General features: G+C 40.3%; 1 protein-coding gene across 4 annotated transcripts in view; it reads right to left on the bottom strand.

Annotated features, from left to right (window-relative positions):
- Nucleotides 1-6890: 6890 nt before the first annotated feature.
- Nucleotides 6891-9837, bottom strand: part of Utrn (utrophin) — a 508244-nt gene continuing 505297 nt past the window's right edge. For all 4 annotated transcript variants that reach the window (XM_052169847.1, XM_052169848.1, XM_052169846.1 and 1 more), the window contains one exon: nt 6891-8942. In XM_052169847.1, coding sequence (XP_052025807.1) covers nt 8934-8942 — 9 coding nt within the window. In that variant the 3' untranslated portion in view covers nt 6891-8933. The remainder of the gene's footprint in view (nt 8943-9837) is intronic.

Genomic DNA, 9837 nt, shown 5'->3' with positions numbered 1-9837 from the left:
AAGTTCCTGGAAAATCAATTTATTTTGCATCAAAATCTAATCACTCAACACACAATATGAAACCATGTTCCCATGATTATAAAATTCTCCATCCCAGCAGGCTGTACCTGTAGGTTTAGACTTGCACCCACCGTGTTTGTAGTCCTAGCTGGGGCCTTTCCCCTTTAAGATAACATAAATTATTTAGCCAAATCGTGTCCCTGTTTGCTGTTTTAAAAGATAAATTCTGCTCCATCTTACCATTTATTTTAATGGCACTTTGGGAGACCTGCAGGATTATTGGGTAGATTCGCAAGCATGGCCTATAGATACTCACTCTGTGGGTCCCCCAAGAGCCCAATTAGACTTCAAGAGATATTGAGGGAAAAGATATGAGGATCATAACTTCCTGCTCTGGTTAAGATGAAATCAGTTCACTAAATAATTCATCTCTGAGGCTAGGCAAGCATTCATGGTAAACTCTGCTCACCGACTTCTCTCAACTGAACAACAGATCTGTATCCCATAAACCTGATGAGGACAGAGCTCGGTGACCGCAAGGAAGTCCTGTCCGCATCCTAATGGCCGATCTCTAGAGTTCTTCTTTCCATTGAGGATACATCCGGTTCACATTTGCCCAGCGCCCTAAGGGAAGCTTCTGAAGAACCTCAAACCAGCTGTGACTCTAAAGAACAGTCCTCCCGCCAGGCATGTTTTACCTGTGTGGGAAACCGCCAGATCCTCAAACAAAATACAGAGAAGAAAATAAACGGGCTATTTCCAGGTGTTGTACGCTAGTCATGTTCTGGTTGGAAAATGTCTGGATCCGATTTAGGAACCCCCAGACAGTCTGTTTCCCTTGTCCTTCTTTTCCTTTCGTTTTGCTTATTTTATTTTATTTTATTTTATTTATTTATTTATTTTGTTTTGAGACAGGCCCAGACTATCCTCAGTCTAGCTATCTAACCCAGGATGACCCAGAGCTCCTCACCCTCGTACCAGCCTGCTCAGCACTGGGAGTACAGCTCTCTGCCTGGCACCCTACTATTAACAAAACTAGGAAATAGTAAGGACTGTGATATCAGGAAATAGCTTGAAGATGGCTCTGCTGGTCCCGCCGATTGCTGTGTTTCACATTCGCGTCTGACTTAAGGCATCTTAGAGACACGGTTTCTAGAAACATTCTTCATAGCTTAAAGTAGCATTCTTTATTTCTTTTCCTTATTCCTCATGATAAAGCATGCCTTTTGACAAGGTACTCTTCAGCTGCCCGCAGGGTTCCTCTCATGTTTAAAATCTTAAACTGTTATTGTTAATTTTTTAGAAAACCAGGTTTGAGTCATTTTTATAGATTTCATGTGTTGCTGCCTCAAATCTATACTGGCAAAAAAAAAAAAAAAAATTGAAACAAAAGATTATTGCCCAAATGTACATCACAAAGCATGTTGAGAAAATACAAGAGTCAAATACTATAGCCATCAGAGAGATTTACATTAAGGCAATGGGCCTTAATTTTCCTAACGCTGCAACCCTTTAATAAAGTTAGTTCCTCATGTTCTGGTGACACACCCACCCCCCAATTTTGTTGCTACTTCATAACTGTAATTTTGCTAGTTCCTGAATCCTAACATGTGATACATAGGATATCTGATATGTGACTCCTGTGAAAGGGTCATTTGATCCACAGGGGTTTGTGAACCACAGTTTTAAAACCTGCCTCATTAGCACACATTACCTTTCTTCAGACTTCTCATAGCTTTTAACAGGCTGACTAACAGGCTGACGTGTGCTCTGAATCTCTGAAGGGCCCTAGTGTTGTAGAGTTTCTCGAAATTAGTTAAGCAAGAGACATTTTTGTCAGGGAAATGCTGGGTTTCCCTTGCAAGAGTGTCACCGTCATGCACACCACTGCGTGACGTCATTTGTCACAATGTGGCTCCACAGGTGGTAGCTAGTTCTATACATGCTTTTTGAGAGCAGAATCTCTGAATGTAGAAACATATAGGGAGAACTTGGGGTGCAGCCACATCTGCATAGGGACAGACTCAGCCCCTTCCATTTCCCATAACTGTTATTGCAACAGCTTGCTTAGCTCTGTTAATCTGTTGGGGGGGGGGGGCAGTGAGCTGTGCACAGGCAGCCTGGTCCCCGGATGAGCACTGGCTTTGAACCCCGGAGATCTGGCAGGTGACTTCGGCCTGCAGGTGTTTGGCCATGCCCTTTGGGCCTCTGGCTCATATTGTAGCAACAGCCTCCCCCTCCCCCACAGACAGGTATGTGTCTATAAGTAAATTAGGAGCAGCACCAAGCCCTCCCACATGCAAATAAGGTTCAGACCAAGCCAATGAGAAGTACCTGCTGTCAGACCCTGACCCACCCCAAAACTGTATAGAACATCCTATCCAGACTAAAGGTGTGTGAGAACTACTCCTTCCTCTGGGAGCCTCTCTCAGAAGAGCTGTGACATTTGGGAAGAGGTCTGCTTTCCCTGGCACTCCTCTCTGGCTAGTTGGCCCAGCCAACTAGATTCAGAGAAGGGAGAGTCTTTTGGAGCAACCAAGACAGCATGAGACAGCATGGCCGGCCAGCAGGAGCAGCAGAAGTAACTTGCCCTCCCTGCTCGAATTCTCCCCTTTGTGGGGATAGGGTGGGGTGGGGTGGGGGGTGGGGGGAGGGCCTGGCCAGAGATCTCTGTGGAAAGCCTCTGGTACACAGGCCCACATTTATCTGCTAGATTAGAAACACCCTGAGGCGGAGTCTCCCTCTGTTTTTGGCAATTTGGACAGTGATTTTTATTTTTAAGCAAGTCTAAAATATATGACCAAAAATACCATTTTGATACCTGGTTAGCATCCTCCATTTAATCATAAAAGTTGTTTGACTCTCATTTATTATTATTATTATCATTATTATATTATTATTAAATGTGTGTGAACATTGTATCCAGCAAACATTCTTGTTTTGTGATAAACTGCTTCTGAAATTATTGGCATATAAACCAGCTTGAGCTGGAGGAGAGCTGGGATAAGAACAAGTCACATGATAATTGTGCAGCATGTACGGCACAGGTCCATCATGTATGACGCCTATAGCTGTCCCTGGGGGGGAACACAGCTCACACAGTTCAGAGTATACATAATAAATGACACTGTATGGGATTTTGATAAGTTCAACCTTAGCCAGACTTACACTAGAATGATTTAAGCCTCCCCGGCTGTTTAAGTAGTGACATTTTTATTTCAACTAAATTAAAGCAGAAAAGATTTTTAAAAAAATAATTAATTTACACTAAACATTTAAAAAAAACGGGATCTTAACATTTGGGGGAAATGATCTTAAGAGAGCAATATTGGGTCCTATTGTAATTATAAACCATAGTTAGCTGGGAACTTGTCCCATTTACTGTGATGAAATAGTTCCATGTATCATTGTAACTAGGCTAAGGAATGGGCGCATATCTGTTTAAATATTTTCAAGTCAGTGGAGACATTTCTGGAAGAAATTAGTATTTGAAATGCTAGATGGAAAGACTTCTGGTGTGGGAGGGCCAAGCCTGTCCACTGAGACCTAAAGAAGGATAAATTGAATCTCTCTGCTTGGCCCGGGAGACCCTGTTTCTGGTTATTGGTACTTCTGCTTCTCTGGTCCTGTGACTCCAAATGAGACATACACTTTCTGTCTCCCTGGCTCCTGGGGCTGGGACTGAAATAACCCTACCAAGACATCTGTGTGCATACAAAATGGCAGGCTTTCTTAGCCTGCATAAGAGTGTGAACTGATCTTTCAAAGTATTTTTTCTATATCTGTCTCTCTTTCCATACTTTGAATATGTTTCTTGAAGAATCTTGACAAACAGAGTAAGAAATTGAGCATTTGTGACTTCTAGGACTTCTGGAACAGAGGGAGGCAAAGGGCAGACTGTCAGGTAATGTTCCAAATTTCTCTGTATACAAAGCTCAAAAAGGGACCAGTAAGGAAGCTGCCTGCAAAGGGAGACCTTGGATCAAGTGCAAGCAGAGTGCAAATGTTGTTTTGTGGTTTGGTTTGGTTTTTTTTTTTTTATTTTTCAAGACAGGGTTTCTGTGTAGCCCTGGCTGTCTTGGAACTTGCTGTATAGTTCAGGCTGGCCTTGAACTCAGAGATCTGCTTGGTTCTGCCTTCCAAGTGCTATGGTTAAAGCCGTATCCCACCACCACCCAGCTGAGTAGAAATACCTTTCAATGCCACCGTGCAAAGGATTCTGAGATGAGAGTGCCAGTTAGAAAGCTTTTGCAAATTTCATGCCTCTAACCACATGCAAGGGATGCTGGCGGACAAACACTTCGCGTGCGTCCTGCTCATCTGGCAAAGCAAGGAGGCTCCCGTGCGATATCCTTCTACCTAAAATATTCAATTCAGTCTGACTTCTTTTTTACTGTATTTTTAAATCTAAAGTCTCTCTGTTTTTTCTCATTTTGTTGTTACCTTTGATTTCTCTCAAGATTTTTTTTTTTTTTTTTGCCACAGATATGCCAAGTTTCCCTGTGTGTATTAAGTCCCTGTAGCTTGAGTTGGAGGGACTTAATACACACTAATTTTATTATCTTAAATTTTAATCATACAATACAATACCTTTTGATCATATTCTTTTGCTTTCCCCAGAAAGCGAAAAAAGACGATCCTTGTAGATAATACACTAATTAAAAAAAAAATCTTTCAACAAACAAGAAAGAAGGGACAGACAGACAGACAGACAGGCCAGCAAGCTGTATTCCAGCAAGGTATCAAGTGAAAACAAGCCCCTATCCTACACCCAAACTTTGAGGACTGATTTTTAAATCCATAAGCATGACATAAAAAAGAGGAATATAGAAATAAATTAGAAAATCGTAACAAGGAGATACTTCTTTTCTCTTCCATTCCACTGAAGTGGGAAAACACCTGAGGTAACAGATAGTTTGGTACTCTGGCCCTAAGTTCTCTGCTTCAGAGGTTGCATGATGAGAAAAAAAATCCCCAATTCATTGTGTGCCATGAAACTGCAGCTCTTTGCAGCTTCTCTCTGGGAGATGTTATCCAATCTTCCCTACCCTTGAGATTTTCTTTGCCCAAACCCTCCACACAGCTGCCTTTGCCTGAGACCAGGTTGGCTTGCCAGTGGGTAGAAGAGTGCAGCCAAGTTTGTATAACCATGCTAGGCTATCTATGATCTATCAATTAACATGCAGCCTAGCCTAGACCTGGGAGTAAACTAGCCACCCATCAACACAAGCCTCTGGAGATCAGAGGTTAAGTGTAAAAGTCTCACTGAGATTACAACAGTCCTTCCGGGATGAGCCTAACCACAGCTCATGAGCCGAACCACTATTTATTGGTGAGATTTGATGGATGCCTACCATTAGCATGGAGTAATGGCTATCACAGTGTGTGTGTGTGGGGGGGCGTCTCTTTGCCTCTACAGAAAGACCATTCCGTTAACAAGAGCCTCAAATTAATCAAATTAACTGGATTTTACACTAAGTACACTGGTTTCAGTGGTGGTGATGGTATTTTGGTGGTTCTTTATTAAGCTGACATGGGGAAGGGAGTTGAAGAGCCAGTCTGCTCAAACAGCAAAGAGACATCAGGGCAACCATGTAATTTAAAATACAGTGAGACTATCAATGTCATAGAATGGGGTGACAGATAAATATAGAAACAAAGCTATTCTGGTTGTCACTCCCCTTTTCAGTGACGACAGTAAAGTCACTGGAAACTAATAGTTTCCTTAGGCATTATTAGTGTGAATGATACTTCATGGTAGGTGAGACTTTTAAAATATTAGTTTAATTGTTGCTGTTCTCTTTTTAAATAATAGATTTTGGGGGATTTTTCTCATTCTTGGAGGGATGCTAACTTTAGGATTCAGTACAGTTCTTGACACTGTTTTGCCCTTGAGAACTTCAGATGCAAGTTATATCTGACACCAGACTATATATAAATGTTTACTGTATAATGTCCTGTATATTTTGTATATTATATATGTGTACTGTATATGAAACATACAATAAAATCAACGGCACCACTGAAGAGGTAATTTTAGAGTCTGTGCTGGTTTGAGAAGGACCCCTAGAAGGTCATATGTTTGTGTGACTGGTTCTCAGTTGGTACAACTATTTGGGATGGATTAGGAACTGTGTCCCTGGGGGGTGGGCTTTGAGATATCCAATGCCTATGCCATTCCAGCCCTCTCAGTCTGTCTCTCTCGGCTTTAGATTTGCCCATCCGTTATAAGCTCTCAGCTAATTCTCTAAGGCCTGGCCTGCGAGCTAGCTGCAGGCATGGGCAGCCAATCCTCATGAGCATGGGCTCTCATCATCCAGAGCCATCAGTCTCTGAATTAAATCTTTTGTTTTATAAGTTGTCTCAGTTATGGTGCTGCTTTATAGCCACACCACACAGAAAACTAACTACATGTAGCTAAAATAAATATAAATAAATATAACTACATATACATATATTTATACACATATATGTTCATGTATATTTTTATTTAGTTATATATGATATATCCATATATATATATATCAGTAGAAAACTAAGAGTTTAATGATGAAAGTGGATTTGAGAGAGTAACCAAATAAATCCCAGTAGCACCAAGTTATAAAAATGAAGGTCCAATAGGCTTCATGGATATACTTATAACGTCCATTTTCCCTAGCAATAAGATTCTGATTTGTACAGGAAATTGGAATATATATATAATCATATGTATGTGCAAGAAAGGAGAGAGAGAGATAATGACTGAATGGAGACTAGATTAGTGTATAGGAGAGATAGTTTCAGAAAATATGTAGATTTATCAGAATAAATAGATCATCTTACAGTTAGCTTTCATCACAGACATTCAAAGATCAGATTCCGTCAGTGAACACGGCCAAACATCAAAGTCATTTTGTGTTAAAATTACTTTTATTCAGGATGAAAAATACAGTATGTAACAGATTAGATGACAGTCTGTGATTAGATTTTTTTTAACCACATATTTCAAAAGAACAATACACTTATTTCTCATCATGGTTACTGTAATATATCTCCTCTTATTTATTACTCAGAAGGTTACAATGTAGTGTTTTGTGTAGCTGTTTCTGTAATAGCAGATAGAGATCATTTTGCATACAAATACAGGCAGGAAATAAAAGAATACATGACTCCTCAAAGCAAGAACAAGGAAGACACCAAATCTACAACTTGGGGTTCTGAGTTCAGGGAGTTTTTGTCGATGTTGTTTACACAGGTGCTTTCCTGGGTATGAAATGGCCTGATGAAAGCCCTCGGCTTTGCACACCGCGGCATATAAAGCTATGTCCAACACAATGGAGGAAGATGGTTCTGAGGTAGAAAGGTGATAATGGCTCTCCTCTTATATAAAACAATTTTCTTCATCTCAAAATATCTATGCTGCAAATAGACACCCTTGCCCCCCAACCCACCCAACCGATCCTAAAAGAATAGCGATTTCTAACTTTCAGCCTCCTTCTGGCCAGATCCCAGTGAAAGAGAACCCAAAGTTAGCACGTCCTGATGTTTTAAAAGCATATATGTTTGAATCATATATATGTTTGAATCAAAACATATTACCTTTACTTTTATTTTTGGTTTCCCTAAAATCAGTAATTAGGTGTTAAATTAAAAAAAAAAAAAAACAGAAAAGACAAAGAAAAAGAAAAAAAGAAGCCAAAATCTAGTTGAATGCACTCAGGAGTAGAGGCAGGGATACAATCATCTGAGTATTAATTTCACTCTAGAGAAGTAGTGGTGTAGGCTTGTGATTGACATCTTTCCCAGATGTGCTGCTGGTCGAGTGAGGGGTCACGAGACGTCTGTCTGTCTGCTCCAAAGCCTCACATGAGACAGTCACTAAGTATCTGTCTGATTTCACAAAGGAAACAAGCAGCACTTTCGAAACTTGCACAGGACTTTAAAAATATAAAACCAACAATCAAAGTCTCTTCAAAGGAACCTGAAGGAGCACGCTGTGCTTGCGTCTCGCCATGGGCACATTCTGCTGTGTGTTTTCTAATGAAAACCAAGGTTGCAAGTACCAGGAGAGGTTGCACCAACTTTGGTTTCTGAGTCAACATGAAAATATGCTTAAATGGTAACCCTTGGTAAAATAATGTCTTGAGACTATTGCCATGCAATCTTTTTTATTATAGAAATTGCAAGATGAAATAAATAAAGACGTCAAGATCTACTTACAAAAAAAGAAATAAAAACAGGAGGAAAACCACCCCAGCAGCTAGCCATTTAAGTCCACAGGATTTGTAGTGCAGTCATCCAGTGGTTACTAAAGGACTGTGAGTATGATGTCGACTAAAGTTAAATAGTATACTCAGAATTGCTGCCTACTCCACATATATAAAATATTTGATTCAAATACATGAACTTAGGAATTTGGCCAGATTATAGAAACAAATATATAGAAACTATTTGGTTGTATGGCTGAAAAATTTATAAATAACCAAAACATAATGGTAAAATAGTCAAATAATAAATGAAGTTATTGTACAAAGTTAATATGAACCACAGAAGGAATGTAATAATGTAAAGTGGTCTAATTCTTATGCAATTTTTTCTCTCGGTTATTAAAAAGACGGTTTCATATTAGAAAGCCCCCACCCACTTTCCCATGGCTGTATATATTATACAAATCAGTGACAAATGCTTTACCACCTCCAAATAACTTCTCTGTTCATTAATTTACAGTTGCATAGAAAGAGGAGAAGAGAACAATAATAAACGTTATAAAACCAAAATATCCTTTTCTCTTTGGACAGTCAGGGTTTGGTTCCCTCAGCAGAACACCCAGTCAGCACTCAACAGCTAGTGTCATGGAGCCACGGAGCTTGGGGGTTCAATGGGACTTGGAATTGGCATTTGCAGAAGAGGGCAATACTGAAGGTCGGGAAACGTTGGTTGGCTGGATAGATGCTTCACATTGCCTGTGACGAGGGAAAACACCAAGGTCAGAACAACATTTGCCTAAGGACATTCAGGAAATAAAGACTTGACAGTTCTTCATGGGACAAGAAGGGCTTCTTCCAGAACCAACCAAAACTTTATATGGCTGCGTCCAAAGGAGACCCTCCCTCAATCCACTGCCCATGTGACTTCTGCTCTCTAGGATGAGCATATTTCCTTCACTCCGAAGTCATATGTCAGCTATTTATTATAGTAGTCAATACCAACATAAAAGCAGTGGCCAGGGGTGACCAGTGTCTTTTTTTCCTTGCCCAGGCTAGAAACCCAGGTAAAATTGAGAGGTCTTTGCTTCTTGGGAAAGGTAGCAATGAAATATGTGTTAGACAACCAAAAGAGTACCTCATTCTGCCTGGGAAAGTAGAAGTCTCTCAGAGAGGGCCACTTTAGTAAAGCTACCTCACTATCCTAGAGAGGAGGAAACTGGAACTATAATCCAAGATGTCCTGTAGTCTCCACTAAATGGAAAATGCCAAGAGATCTCAATACAGGCCACGATAAGGAAGTGATATCACAGTTTCCACAGGGAAGGTAAGTAATTTATCTGTTCCACTGCTGGTTGGAACCACTCTGGAAATCAGTCTGGTGGTTCCTCAGAAAACTGGGCACTATATTTCCAGAGGACTCTGCTATACCATTCCTGGGCATATACCCAGAAGATTCCCCAGCATGTAATAAGGATACATGCTCCACTATGTTCACAGCAGCCTTATTTATAATAGCCAAAAGATGGAAATAACCCAGATGTCCTTCATCAGAGGAATGGATACAAAAAATGTGGTATATATACACAATGGAGTACCGTTCAGCCATTAGAAACAATGAATTCATGAAATTCTTAAGACAAATGGATGGAGC

This window comes from Apodemus sylvaticus, chromosome 23, assembly GCF_947179515.1.
Source record: "Apodemus sylvaticus chromosome 23, mApoSyl1.1, whole genome shotgun sequence".
In the NCBI taxonomy this organism is placed as follows: Eukaryota; Metazoa; Chordata; class Mammalia; order Rodentia; family Muridae; genus Apodemus; species Apodemus sylvaticus.
The sequence above is the reverse complement of the archived record's forward strand: the minus strand, read 5'-3'. Positions and strand labels throughout refer to the sequence as shown.